General features: G+C 33.5%; 1 protein-coding gene across 2 annotated transcripts in view; it reads right to left on the reverse strand.

The window, feature by feature from the left end:
• LOC144965339 (nucleolar protein 6-like) overlaps positions 1 to 15,202 on the reverse strand; it is a 58,103-nt gene that overhangs the window by 9,961 nt on the left and 32,940 nt on the right. For both annotated transcript variants that reach the window (XM_078900583.1, XM_078900584.1), the window contains exons 14-19: positions 14,590 to 14,827; positions 14,056 to 14,170; positions 11,795 to 11,949; positions 10,891 to 11,054; positions 7,610 to 7,765; positions 3,712 to 3,809 (exon numbers count right to left, since the gene is read on the reverse strand). In XM_078900583.1, the coding sequence (XP_078756709.1) occupies positions 3,712 to 3,809; positions 7,610 to 7,765; positions 10,891 to 11,054; positions 11,795 to 11,949; positions 14,056 to 14,170; positions 14,590 to 14,827 (926 nt within the window). The remainder of the gene's footprint in view (positions 1 to 3,711; positions 3,810 to 7,609; positions 7,766 to 10,890; positions 11,055 to 11,794; positions 11,950 to 14,055; positions 14,171 to 14,589; positions 14,828 to 15,202) is intronic.

The following is a 15,202-nucleotide window of genomic DNA, read 5'->3' on the forward strand; positions in this document are numbered from 1 at the left end:
CAAAATAATATTGATGAAACTAATGATTGACAGATATGATGAGTTGGTGATAGACGTGAATGATGTGAATATAAAGCTAAATGATATATGAATAATGATAGAAAAACATGATTATTTAGTTTGTATGACCTCAGGGTCCCCAACTTATCTCCGTCTGTGTGCAGATGATATTCTACGTGCTGTAGTTGCCTGTGTGTTATTCCAAGAGTGGGTTATTGATGAGCTAAATGTCCAAATGAATGACACACAGTACCAATGTATTCGGTTCCAGACAATGTCTGTTATCAAACAATGGATTGTTTTTCAAATCATGTATAGGTCACAGTAAGTTATTAGGTATATTTTGTAACAGGTTTCAGTTCTTGTTTTTGTTCATTAAGTAATAAGTTTCAGTTCTTGTTACTAAAGGTTATACGTTATAGTCAATGTTCATTGAGGTTACAATGAGTCACATAAAGGTTACTTGATGGTCAGGTAAAGTCACAAAAAAGTTAAAGAAAGGCCAGATCTCTAGATTTGGGAAAGAAAATGAAAACAATGAAAATCAATTCTTAAAAATATCAACACTAACATAAAACTCAGTATTTAACCGGATAATTGATACATCGCAAAATAGCACTGGAAACTCGGGTATCACTATTATCATAAACAATCAATTAAATCAGAAATGCCGATAATCACAACCGAACACAATATTTCAATAGATTACAAATAACACTGAAATCTCTCACCAACAGAGCACTACTCAAAAAGAAATCAAACAACATTAATTTCTGTTTGGTAATACTGTCTCACAACAGAGACAGGAGTTAGAAGCCGTGATAGAACGTTACTATGGACTTTCACAACAGAAAATACAAAACGTCCTTCTCCACCACGGACTTACAGCAGAACTGAAGATGAAATTAAAAGTCACTATCTTTACCATCCCTATTCGCATGAATCATGGAAAAAACTCGAGGCGAAATGGGGTGGGTGTTGTAATTTAATGTTCTTCTCCCCCTAAACATGTTCACCCCTAAATGAATACAAAGCGCGTACGATGGATGGATCGTCACGAAGTAAACCATGGTCTATGGAGACAATGGCCATTCGCAGCTCCGATAACGTCAGGGATTAAATTGGGGATGTCGAAGATCAGACTCTAAGACACGACGGAAATGCTACACCCTCACGTTTTAGAGTGACAAAAGAAATAAATCAAGATAAGGTTGGATGTCCTGAGTCGTGCATACCACAGGTACTTCCCTACAGCGCCATAAACGCAAAGGCATTTCCTTACAATGCCTAATAATGAGAGCATCTGGTCTACCAGACCTCGTTAGTTTGTCCACCCAGGAACGGATTGGCTAGCTGGGTCTTGTTTGTTTCTTGTAGTGTTACTGCCTTTACATAGCAATGACTCTATCCCTATGACATAATATGACATTACAATGAAACAATACCTTAATTAAAATAAAGCGTGCGAGGATTTGTGTCATCCGTCATCGCGAACAAGGTTGCCAGATGGTCACATGTGTGGCCAAATATATAATTTTGTTTCTTTTATTAAATTTTATTCATCTATTTTTATCACAGTGACATTTATCCTAGTCTATTCAATTTTCTGTTTGTTAAAATTTAGTTCATTTTAAGTGGGCCAGTCTTAATAGTGAAAGCCATATGATTTTCTATTTAGCCACTTTTGAAGTCAAATTTGGTCAGGTTAAAGTCTGGCCATCTAGCAGCCTTGCCTCGCTCACATCATTTTCGTGTCGCGCGATGGGGGAGCAAAATGGCTGTCTCCATATTTTCACTCATTGAAATGCAAATTGGGTTGATGTTTTGTGAGAATACGGGAAAAGTACTTATCATAATCCAGTGGAATTTGAAATATAAATAGAAGAAATGTGCATATATAACCTTATGAGCGACAAAATCTCTCCTCTTTGTAGTTTTAGAAATATTGTACTCCAAAGAGTAAAAATCTATTTTTAACGGTCTTCTGGTAATCATACGAGTTGTGTCGCTTGACATAATCTAAAATGACCTCTCTTCTAACTGTGTGTCAACTTTCAGTCATATTCATCGATAAACAGCGTCATAATTAATTTTTTAAAATAGCATGTACGGAACGTGTGTAGCATGTACGTACGTCGTCCCATATTTTGTCGCGAATTTGGGCACTTCGTGAGCGAAAAAGAGGCCCAAAGATTTGTGTGGGATAGTCATTGCTACTTTACAACAGATTTATGTCATTTAAAACCAGTAAAACGGAAAAAGATGGCAAAGCTAAAAAAATATAGACCTGCACTTTCAAGCATTCCTAATTAAGACAGGAAACAGTGGTAGATTCCAAGTAGGTACGGCAAACCCTCTTATCGAGTCATGGCTTTATTGGCAAACCAAGAATTTCAACTCAAATCGTCACTCTCTTTTTCTCATTTTCAGTCCGTCAAATAAAACGTGTAAGGTGTCAAATTAAATCTCAAATCTTCATCTTTTAAAAAATGTTTATGCTTTTTTCATAGGATTTGCCGTTATTTCATGGCTTTGAGTTGAAGAAGAGGAATAAACTATGGAACCGATTATGGAACCGGCGCTCCGCTACTCGAACACCGTAGCTGACGGTCGTCTTTTCTCTCCGCTCGGCTGATCACATCAGCGCTATTAATAGTAACGTCAATGGCTGCATCAGAAAGAAAATTGAACAAGCTTTCATTCGATACCAGATTCGCATTTTTATGATTTTTTTTCAAAGTTTGAAGTTTCAAGTTAAAAACTTTAAATTGATAAAAAAAATTAAGAAAAATTTGAAAGTTTAAAATCTCAGCTTTAACACGATGTATACGAAAGCAAGATTTATAGCTTTGCATTCACCAGCCAACTGAAAACGAAACTACAACTACAACATTTGCCGTATTCCCTTCACTCATACACCGGCTCAGGCAAGGGGCACAATCGCTGATATTTCGTAAGTTCGCGTTGAAATTGACAATTTTGGCTTTGTCAGCTACTTTGGGGGCAAATTGTTTCTATTTTACTTAGAGTTGAGCTCAGGAAAAAAATACACATATTGTTTATAAAAAGATGTGTATTGTTAGAAAGTTACAGAGGTATGGATTGAATATTTATGAAAATATGGCATTTTGAAAACGAACAAAAGGTTGCTTTCAAAGCAGCCCAAATTTGGGCGATTTTCTACAAATTTCAAAATAACATATCTTTTTAAATTTTTAATCAAATTTAATAAATTTTATACCATTTTAATCAGGAAAAAAAGCTCTACCTATTGAATGCAACTTAAAGACAACAATTATATAATCTAAATTTGGGTTTTCCGTACCTATTCCAAGGCTATCTAACTGTGTGTCCAGACTATCTTTAAGTTCCACCAAGGCACTAAGACAAGGTCTTTCCAAGAGAAATACGCTTAGATGGTTGCAAAATGCATATTGTTTCAAATGATACAAAAATAATAAAATAATTGAGCAACATTTATTCAAGATGATATCAATTCTCTTATTTAATGGTCAAAGAAGTGGCAATTAAAACACAAAATAAAAAAGTCAAGGTGTTCCATGCTAGAAAAATCCTTCCATTTAATTTTTGGGGCTTACTTTTTGCAGTAAAATAACGTTGTAACACAGTCAGCAAGAAACGCGCTATGTAAATAATAAAATACTTAACAAAACAAAAAATCTTTTTTTTTAATCTATAAAATAGACTTACCAGAAAATTCTGAACCAAAGTTGACCATGAGAATGTCATCTTTCCAGTTGAAACTTGAGAACAGCTTAAGAAATCTCATAAATCCTACACAAGGACTCCTACAAAAAGAAAAAAAGAAAGATAAATTATATGATTTACATTTATTAATACAGACCTTTCTCTAAGAACATTAATGTTTGTTTTTTTTTGGACAACTAAAACATGTACTATAATTGATGAAATTTGGTATAACAACATGCGTTAAGACAAAGTCACCATCACCTTGAACTCATATAGCTCTTTAAATTTAAGAATTTCTTGAAGTATAACATTTTTACTGGATCATAGCATTTTTGGAAAGGACAAAATGTATTAAAATTTTTCACATTTACAGGTCACTGAACTTTTGTTTTCAGGCAATATTATCCACTTTTCTTCTTCAAATGAAGTGACTCAACCCGAGTGGGTTGATGTCAGGTCTGTAAATGGTTGGTGAAAAAATTGTCGGAACTTTTTGAACACGCAAAAATAGACACAACAGGAAGAAATATGGACACAACACAGATATGACACGTCAATTGACTAGTCAAATCATGTCACTTTACCCTACTTATTTATAACGAGGTCCTTATTTTATGGTTCCAAAAAAAAAAATCCCAATTATTTGAGGGCACAGGTCTGAGTTAGTTGTAAAATGAAAGGAAGAGAACAATTCCTACTCTTTTGAAGGATGCGTATCTTGGCTCCTGTTTGTGTTAAATGTTTATGCTGATTCTTTTGTTTATTTGGATTAATTCTTATAGAAGAAGAAGAAGAAGAAGAAGAAGAAGAAGAAGAAGAAGAAGAAGAAGAGAAGAAGAAGAAGAAGAAGAAGAAGAAGAAGAAGAAGAAGAAGAAGAAGAAGAAGAAGAAGAAGAAGAAGAAGAAGACGAAGAAGAAGAAGAGGAGGTGGTGGGACGACTGTGACAGCTTTCGAAGAAGAATATATATTTCGAAGAAAAATAATTATTTCGCATTATTTTTTTTCCGTCTCACATCCGGACGGAACCAATAAAATATAGAGAAAAAGATATGAGAACCAGAGATATGCGTGTGTGTAGGTAGCAAAATAGAGAGAAACCTTCCGGTCCGGTTTGACACTTCTGTGCGTGCGCTATTTACTGACTAGGTGTGTGTGTGAAGACGCTCGCGCGAACTTCGCGACCTCTCTCTCGCTGGCTGTGGCACAGTAGCCAGGCAGTGAATACATCCATGTCTAGCAGAGCATGTAGGTGGCATGATAATATTATAGACGGCAAGTCTTGTTTTGTCTTTGATGTGACAAATAAAAAGTTTTTTTGTTTTGTTTTTTTAAGTCGGCATTTGAAATGGAATAAAATCTGATTTTTTTTAGGAACGAAATAAAAGTCCTTTATTTTCTTTTTTATTGGTTCTGTTCTTTGACGCTACGAATTTTATTTTTACTATTAGTATTATTTTTTTAAAATATTAGCACTTATAGAGCAAAATCGTACTGTCGGAAATCCGACAATAGACGGAAGATTTACAGGCCTGTGATGTTAATGAGCATATACAAAAGAAACTTTTATAGCATTACAGACATGCAAATAAATGGGAATGGAAAACCACAATTTCAGATGGAAAACAAAAAAAATATTTTTATTCTCAAAATTTTTAAGAATTTTGATGTCAAATGATGCATTTTCGACTTACTCAGAAAGCTATGCACTGCGTGGCATTTTCCCCTCTGAGCGGTATTTTAGTGCTAGGTCAACTCGACCCCATTAGTGGGGTCAGCCCATGTGTGTAACAGGTAGCGGTCAGGGGAAATCTGTGATGCCACTGATGGTAATTAATTGCTGCAATATTTCATGGTATTGCTCAGTTGCCAACATGAATATGGAAATTATTCCCTCACCACAAGCAAAGCAAGGGTTTCTTTCATCATATGCCATGGTTGATAATAATGTATCCTCTTAAGGCTGCTCATAAGAAAGGTGTCAATTTAGTGGTTTTTGAGCTATCAATGAAATTAATTTGTTGTAATTTGCATTTTAATAATTTAATTCCCAGCGGCAGAAAATGATTGAAACAAGCATCATTGTAAAGTAAAAATGATGATCTTGACACATGCCAAGTTTTGTTGTCCGGGCAGTAAAATCTTAAAAGATATGAATTTTTTAATTGTAAAATTCTTATTTGGCATGACTTGGTGAGATCTTCATTTTCTCTCCCACAGTATTCCATGCCATGAATTATGTCCAAATATCAGTTTAGGAATAAAATATAAACCATTAGATGAAAATAATATTAATCTTATTTTTTAAAGCATTTAACTGATTTAAATATTATGTAGTTTTGGGCACATTTGAAAGCCAACTTTTCACTGGCTTGATGACTTTTTTCTATACTTAAATCCCTTACGATTCAAGTCAAAATCACATTTATTTATGAATATTAGGCATAATTGTTTGAAGATGTATACTGCCTTGTGTGGTTGTCTCCGGAGTGTCATATAGATAGGAGTCAATGTTTAGGGTCATTGAAATCCATCTCAATTACTCTTATTTTTGCATGTTGAATAAGTAATATAATGTAAGTTCAAGTTCTCCTTTTGTGCACAAGTGAATGTGTTAACTTTTTATAGACTGAAGCGTCCAGATATATATGGCAGTGATTTCCCAAAAATTAAATGATCTTATGTGGTATACCTGTGGTGTTATACTGATTTGACTCTGACTGTTATTCAATTGTTTTATCTCTAAATCTGACTGACTGGAGTTCAAGGGTATATCGATCAGATGACTTTATAACACAATGACTGAAGGTGTATTCTTGGAAGAAAGGAGATGATTCTATATAAACTATATGGACAGTGTGTTCGTTTTGAATGTAGCTGGTCGATAAGAGAAAGAGGTCGCTACTTAGAATAAACCATATGCCCTCGTAATTTTGAATCCTCTTTTGTCCACATATGTGTTCATCTGTTTGAGCAAATCATTTAATTTAACCGTACCAGTACTTAGTATTAGTTGTAATTGATGATTGATACTGCCATATTTGTAGTATGTCCAGTAACCTTGTTGGGTGATTGAATTTTTTCTTGTAAAGAGGTCATACTTTATAGGCAGATTGATAGTAAATTGAGATATTGAAATCATACACAATACACAATAATGGTTTTTAGTTTTAACTGGTCAATAAAATATTATCTTTATGAGTTATTTTATCACATAAAGACATAAATCATATCAGTTTAATGTTATGACCAATACAACTGTTTGAGAGGAATCGAAGTGGTAAAAAAATATACAGAACAAACAAAACCATGAATAAATCAAGAAAATCAACTGCCAATATGATAATAATGCACAGGAACATAGATGCATATATGTACTTTTGATATTTATTAAAACTATTAAGATACTGCCGCTGAGTTTTGAATAACAATTTTTTTATTTAAGTGCACCATAATTTACAAGCACTTAAAATTAGATCCACAATTTGTGATATCTAAAGAAAACTATTAACCACAGGAATATCAAATTTTCACTGATCTTTAGAAAGACAACTGATTTTTCAAATCAAAATAATAAAGTGAAAGAGTCTGTTATTGTTTTCCCGCTATACAGACATATTATAAGACCATAAATATCCATAATTGCCCCCATTGGACACGGCACTGCCTGATACCAGTTGACCTCCAATGACCTCACGCAGGTAGCTAGCAGGGAGGGTTATTGGTCCCTTGGGAGCTCCAACTAAAATAGCGCTGATTCCATGCAGTGTATGACCCTTGTTTTAATTCTTGATTTATCAACATGCAAAACAAAACATTAATACTTCAAAGTTCTACCTATGTGAGAAACTTTCAATGAAAGGAAATTTCCATAAACACCTTAAACCAACAAGAACTTACACAGGTGGTGTTGAATAAGGATAATGGTTGATAAACACAGAAGCCACCATCAATTCTATTGCCTCCTCTCTAATGTAGTACCAAACCATCTGGGATGAAAACCATCTTTTGCAGAGACGCACTGTGGCACTGAATACCTGGTGTTGTTGCTGCACACTAGATCGCAAATGTTTTATGTTTTAAATAAAAAAAAGAGATGAATTAAAATCTTTTAAAATACTTTTTTTTTTTAAAGATCAAAAGCAAAAGCATACTTTGTCTAAGTCTGCCACCACGTCTAAAACAGTTCTTGCTTAAAATTTTAACAAAGCAAAACAACCCCCCCCCCCCCCCCTCCTAAAAAAGAAAAAAGAAAAGCCCTGTAAATTCCTGACTAATAAAAAGTACAGTTAAGTAGACTGGAACTATTCGACCAAGTTTCATAACCAAAACCATCAAGTCTTCAATAAAGTTCCAGATTGATGGGGGACACAATACATCACTTATATCATTGCATTCCGTGTCTCATATTATCTGATAAAGAAACTCATTTGTTTATCATATACTGGGGTTAAAGATAATATTCTTGGTACATTTTCTCCTGAATCACCATCTTCTTAATAAAAATAATAATAATAATAATAATAATAATAATAATAATAATAATAATAATAATAATAATGATAATAATAATGATAATAATAATAATAATAATAATAATAATAATAATAATAATAATAATAATAATAATAATAATAATAACAATAATAATAATAATAATAATAATAATTTTTTAATGTACTTTACTGATGCAAAAAGGAAATTTTTGAAAATACAGGCAATAATACATACATAAATAAATGTGGTAAAGTAAATCTAAGTAATAAGTATAGTACAATAATATTGTAAAAAGAAAGAACAATTACCTAGTGTAAATTTCAAGAGTCATACAGATTATATAATTGTAAAGGTGTAGATATCTAGTAAAGTGTAATACCGATGTTTACATATAAGTAAATAAATTTAGTAAAAAGCTAAGTAGTAGATACAGAATAATAATATTGTTAATTAAGTGAGAAAAATTACATAGTATGAATTACATGGCACGCATAGATTGTATAATTTAGACCTGTAAATGAGCTCTATAAAAATTGACTGAAACTCTTCGACAAACTGAAGATACAATTATTTTTAAAAAAATAAGGGCATCATTGGAGAGGAGAGTGATAAATACAATACATTAAAATAGTGGGTGTTATTTCTTACTGGAAGTATGACTGCCATAATTTGATGTAGAAGCAATGCTAAATAAGCATGTCATTCATATAGGTAAAGATGACTTCATCAAAGACATATTCCTGCCTCTGGAATTTTTCTGACATAGTCAGAAAAATAAGCACCATTATCATCTTTAACTTCTAGCCATGACCAATTGAATTTATTCCTCACATCTTTATCGATGCTCGACAAGTCTGAATTGCGATCCACGAACAGCTCAGCCATTGTGAGAACATTAGAATAATGTAGCAATGAGCAAACTAGATGTTCAATCAGTTAATGGCAGAAAAAAAAACTTAAATAAATATGACTTCTGGCCAATACACTGAATTATTAAGTAGAAGTGAATTGTCAAGAAGAAACTTTGGCAGGCGTAGCAGAAAAATTCAAAGAATCGAAATGAAGGTAAATCACCACAAAACAGCAAGCTCGCTTAGGCTTGAGCAAAACAATGGCAGAAAACGTCCTGATTTGCACGGGAATTAATTAGGCCACTTACCATTGTTCCTTATAATCAGGTACCCAATCAGTGAAGAAACGGTCAACCAGTTTGTTTACAACGTGAGGCAATTGAAATGTGCTTGTAGCAATCTATCCTATTCTAACTTCCGATTTAAAGGTGTCTCCCATTCTCATCTACTAGAGATGTTACTTCCGGCATTCACATTTTACTTTTTTATACTTTTAAAACTATGTGGTCAATTTTGGCTTAGATGAAACAGTGATTTATAGCTCTGCAGCTCAGTTAAAATTGGCTACCGTTGGGATCACGACAGGTTGGAAAGTGAAAAAATAATTTAACGAATGCTGTGTGAAATTACACTGGGATGTGTTCAGTCACGCCAATTCTAAAAAGCGCCGCTTAGCCTTGGCAATAAATCCATCGTTAATATAAACGGCTCCCATGAGCTATACGTAGCGTTATGGAACACGCCTAATTACTTTACGGTCATTCGACTACGATTTGTGAATTCTTTCTTTCTTTCCTTTTTTAAAAATATTTGAATTTGACAAATTGACTGATTTCAGTTCATTGACTTAGAATTTACAGGTCTAATAATTGTAAAGATGTAGTAAACGATGATATAAATTGATGTTAAAATTGTAGGTCTGGAGTAATTTTTAAAAAGAAGATTCAAAGTTAAAACAGACATAGACCATAATCTATAAATTATTTTCCTTATTAAAAAGTCTGTAACTATGTAACATGGAATCTGTGGTATATTTGTTAGCTCTTTTATAAGTTCTGTAAAAGTTAGCTTTTGCTAAGCTAAGACAATTTCCACCCCAGGCAGTTATACCAAAAAACAAAACTTTCTATTAGAGATATATAAAATAACATACAAAGTGTTTTGTCAATGTTAAGTTGGGACAATTTCCGTAAAAAGAACATTCTTTAATTTTACTATCAATGTAACTGGTATGCATGTCTCATTGTAATTTGTTGTCCATGGTGACTCCTAGATATTTGATATTCGTATTTTACTACTTGCTCTACTTTTTCATTTTTAATAGTGATATGGTCTTTGGTGTTCTTATCTTTCCTGAAGTCTATGATTAATTCTTTAGTCTTACGTTCAGTTCAAGGTGGTTATTGTCGCCCCAAGAAACAAACTTATTTATTTCTTCCTAATATTTTTTTTTCATCGTTATTAGTAATTAATCCTTATAAAGTAGTGTTGTCTGCAAATTTAAAAAGGGGTATATTTAGATCTGAGCTTTTACAGTCGTTCGTATTCAGTATGAAAAGAATGGGAGAGATTACACAGCCCTGCAGAGCACCAGTATTTATAGTTATGTTATTGGAAACATCTCCTCTAATCTGTATATATTGTATTCTATTTGTAAGGAAGTCACCCAGGTGATGATATAAGGATTTATTTTAAAAGTATAAAGTTTTTAGCAAGGCGGTGGGACTGAATCGTATTAAAAGCGAATGAAAAACAACAAAAAGAACTCTGCAGTAATTTTCACAAATGTAAACAATTCTATTTCAATTATCTGACAAAGCAAAATTAACTAACCTATGGATCAGATGACTGTGAAGCGGAAGCTGGATAATCTCACGAGTCAGATCAGTAGCTTCTTTATTGTCCTCAAACCTCAGCATGCCAGAATCAGTACGCACAGTTCGCAGTACTTTGATCTCTTTTAAGCATGTCAATTTCAGTCGAAATACAAAGCCGTCCTGAAAATATTGATACCAAAAAAAAAGTCCAGAAAGAAAATCATAGCATTTGATCTATTTTTCTGTCTTGCCACTTTAAAATTCCATTTCCTTTTCAATTTCTCAAAAAATTACCCTATTCTGACCTTTTACCATATCTCATATGAAGGACACATTGACTCATCAAAATTCAAATCCTATACAGATTCAAAAAGACTTCTATTAAGAGAAAAATGAATAATGACACACAACATCCAATCATTACCCTGCACTATTGAAAATAACAAAATTAATTCCATCATTATAATTATTGCTGAAAAGAAAATTTAAAAAATCAAAGTAACAAACCAGAAGATTACATGCATCTAAATATGATAGAATTGCTTTTCAAACATTTATTGAGCTAAATAATTCATCAATACAATAGTCTCACAATTTGGATAGTGAATGTAGTGGCAAAAAGTGGAGTAACATTGAAGAATTTTACCAACAATAAGAATGAGTAATAAATACATATATGCGAAAATTTCCGTTTCAATTATCTCTAGCATTTATTAGTCCTTTTATAAATACAACACTTTATAGCAAAAACCTATTCAGAATTTTTCTTTTTTCTTTTAAAGAAACAACTGTCCCAGAAAGGCAACTTTATAAAACATTGCAATACAATAACTTGAATCCCATGCCTTGCCTCTTACCATTCTCATCATAGAGGCACACATGGACATATAAAGAGCACAAAGTCAATCTGAACATCTTACCCTATAAACATCAACATGAGTTGGATGGATACCAACACACATGGAGAATTTCTGTTTCAACTCCTGTCCCATTTTGACGTGCAATAATACCTTCATAGACTCCAAGGCATCCTTGTCATCAGGCCACTTACCTGTGCCTTCCAGTTCACACAAAACTGCAAAATAATAGATTTTATATGATTAACGAGCTGGAGTTTTGACAACCACAGTCATTAACTGGAATACACAATTTAGCGCATATGCCTTGCATAAGACTACATCTTCAGTTCAAGACAAAAATGGTTGCCAGTACAAGGTGCAGCTATGTGGTCTTGTGGTGTGACAGTCGCCTTCGGATCAGAGGTCCTGGGTTCAAGTCCAGCTCTGAGCGGCGCATAGTTGAGTCCTTAGAAAAAGCTATTTACCCACATTCTCCCACTGTACTCCGGTATAAAATGCGTACCTGATCGTTTTGTCTGATTTGTCTCTGTAGAAAAAAATTGTAATATTGCCTAACAGGCATCAGGTCTTGTCCTACATGTTATCTTTTGCTGTTGGTTAGGGACCGCTTTGAGCATGTTTAGTGGATACTGCACTAGTTTATTATCTTTACTAGTGGTCTCTGTATCTGTGCCATATGCTGTACCATTTTATACTGCCATGTGTTCTGGTGGCCTAGTTGCTGGCTCCCTTACAATGGACACAATCCAGCATGTCTATGAATCCTTTCTGGTATGAATCCCATAGAAACATATTCAAGGACAGTCCTCATTTGCCTTGTAAAGCGCTTTGAGCACGTTTTGTGGATATTGCGCTATATAAAAGCTCACTTAATATTTAAGAACATCCGACAATTCAATGCCATTATAGATAGTTATTCACTTGTGTCAGGACTAGTTTTTAAAGCTCATGATGTGGCATTTTTGGGCCGTAAAATGCATGCCCCAAATAAATGCCCTTATTTATAGCAAATATAGGTTATTTTTGCAATATGATCTTGATCTGATTTAATTTCTCTGTAAATGAAACAAATCATTGGCAGATAGTCTCATTTTGCAATATCACTCTGCCTGGCAAGTCATCGATATGGCACAGGAATAATATAGGTCCTAGAACAGTTCCTTGGGACACTTCCAAGACAATAAATACTTTTAAAAATTACAAAATAGAGAAGAAAGAATGACTTATACAGATAATTACACAATGCTTTATATTTTTTTTTAAAAAAACACTCCATACTTCATTTTTGTTTGAACTAGTCAATGAAGAAATGTTTTTCCTACTTACTGCCATATTATTATAAGTATAATTCAGGAAATACAATTAGTAGACTAAAGTAGGTGCCAAAAAATAAGAATTTATTATTTCTTTAAGGTTGTCCCACGACCTGTAGGACTACCATAAGATGGATTCTACGCTATCCACTACAAGGAGAGCCGCTCTGGATCTATTTCTCCACATTCCAGAGTGTGACAGATCATCGTTGGGGCCATTGAGAAATATAAATGAGGAAAAATTGAAATGGAGATTAAAGCAAAGGGAGTAAATGTGACTCATATAAAAGATAAAACACACAGGTTAATTTTGTATTGTATCTTTTATATGAATCACATTAACTCCCTTTATTTTACTCTCCATTTTATTGACTCATTTAGGCACCTCTAGCTTCAGAAAAAATTCAGCCACCCAACAAATAAAAGAGTCCACACCTTTTTCAATTTATCGCTCTTTCGGCTGTGTAAATGTTGACTAAAAATAATAAAACTGTGTAAAAACTTACGCAATATTTGTTGTATTCATTGATTATCTAAACCTTTATATTATCATATTTAAGGCCTTAAGGATTTATAATACATCATTTTATTTGAGTTGAAGAGTCAATTTTCTATAAATGTCAATTCATGAGATGACTGGACAGGGGCTGGTGACTCTTTTGTCTTTATACGTTGTTGTCAGGTGCTCTAGCTCAAGATATTTATATTTTCTGAAAGAGCTTAAAAATCTCCTAGGTGACACCAAATATGACAATATTCATCCATTTTCCAAATTAAGTCCGGAAAAGTAAATCCTAAAATTTGTCCTGTAGAATCCCCCTAATTTAATAAGGAATGTATCAATATTTTCATAAGATTTAGTAGGTCTGCAATCTTAAAGAGATTTTATGAGAGATTAAAAGTAGATATGAGATTTACAGAAATTTACACATCACTTTTATTTTCCTCAGAGAGTGTATAGGAAATTATAGAATGTTATGATCCATGTCAGAAAGATGGAATTGTTACCGTGCAATACAGGAAGATGGAGCGGTAACCACTTTTCATCATGTGGGATGAGAGCTTCTTTTTTAACTGTTGTACTTCTGTTGTAGCGCAATGCAGTAGGCAAGGGTGGAAATACCTGAAACATCATTAAGTGAAAATATAGGTAAAAATGTTTCCAAAGTCACAAAAAAACAAAAACAAAATAAAGTCATGATAATAGAAAAAAGAACAAAACTTAAGTAAAGGAGATATTTCCCGATTTTTACTCTTTCCACATTGCTTTGTATTGCACAATACTGTACAACATTTCTATTTAGCTTGCTGGCTCAAGCTCACCTTAAAAGCAAATAAAAAAAGATGGGTTAAAAAAAAAAAGATGTCTCGTTGTAGTTATGAATAATGTTTTTTTTAAAAATTGTATAAAATTGAAAGTAAAAATAACATTTATAAAAGTTCATTGACCGAATGTGAATGACTAGCCACTTATGTATCCAAATATGGAGTAAATTGAAAATGAAATAACATCCCCCCCCAAAAAATGGCATCTAAATCTACCTCTGCATGTCTGAAGACAGGGTGAACACCTTGAACTGAAATGATAGGTAACGGAAGATCTGATAGAGCTCTCAATATACGGTTGACAGGTTCAAATGATTTCAAAACTGCTAGACTAAATTCCTCCCCTGTTCCATAGCTGGGACGCTCCTGATTCATAGCACTCGGGTGGATTTTCAGCAAAGTGTCAAGTGGATTGCCCCTATAGACAATACTTTCAACTGGAATTCCACAATGTCTGCCATAAGAATAGACAAAATTTGTATACACTGTATTATCCTGATGAAGTGCACTTTACTAAAACAACCAACTCCCTTCCACTCTTTATTTTATTCTGCTAACAACTCCTATTTTCTCTCTTTAATTCATATCATTATGAATCATAATGAAGTCATCCCATCCACAAACTTGTAATTAAAATTGGGTCTTTCGCTGCACACACAAAGGGACCAAGATCGATAACGGGTGAAGTCAAGATTTTTCCTTAACCCCCCCCCCCCCCCCCCCCCCCCCCCTTCCACCAAGCAGTGATTGAGTAGCTCGATCTGTTAGATCTGGAAAAAGAACTTTGCGATAGACAACCTTCCTATCCAAAAGCAAAAGGGTAGCAAGC

This window comes from Berghia stephanieae, chromosome 2 (assembly GCF_034508935.2).
Source record: "Berghia stephanieae isolate SIO BIC M18660-M18661 chromosome 2, UCSD_Bste_1.3, whole genome shotgun sequence".
Lineage (NCBI taxonomy): Eukaryota > Metazoa > Mollusca > Gastropoda > Nudibranchia > Aeolidiidae > Berghia > Berghia stephanieae.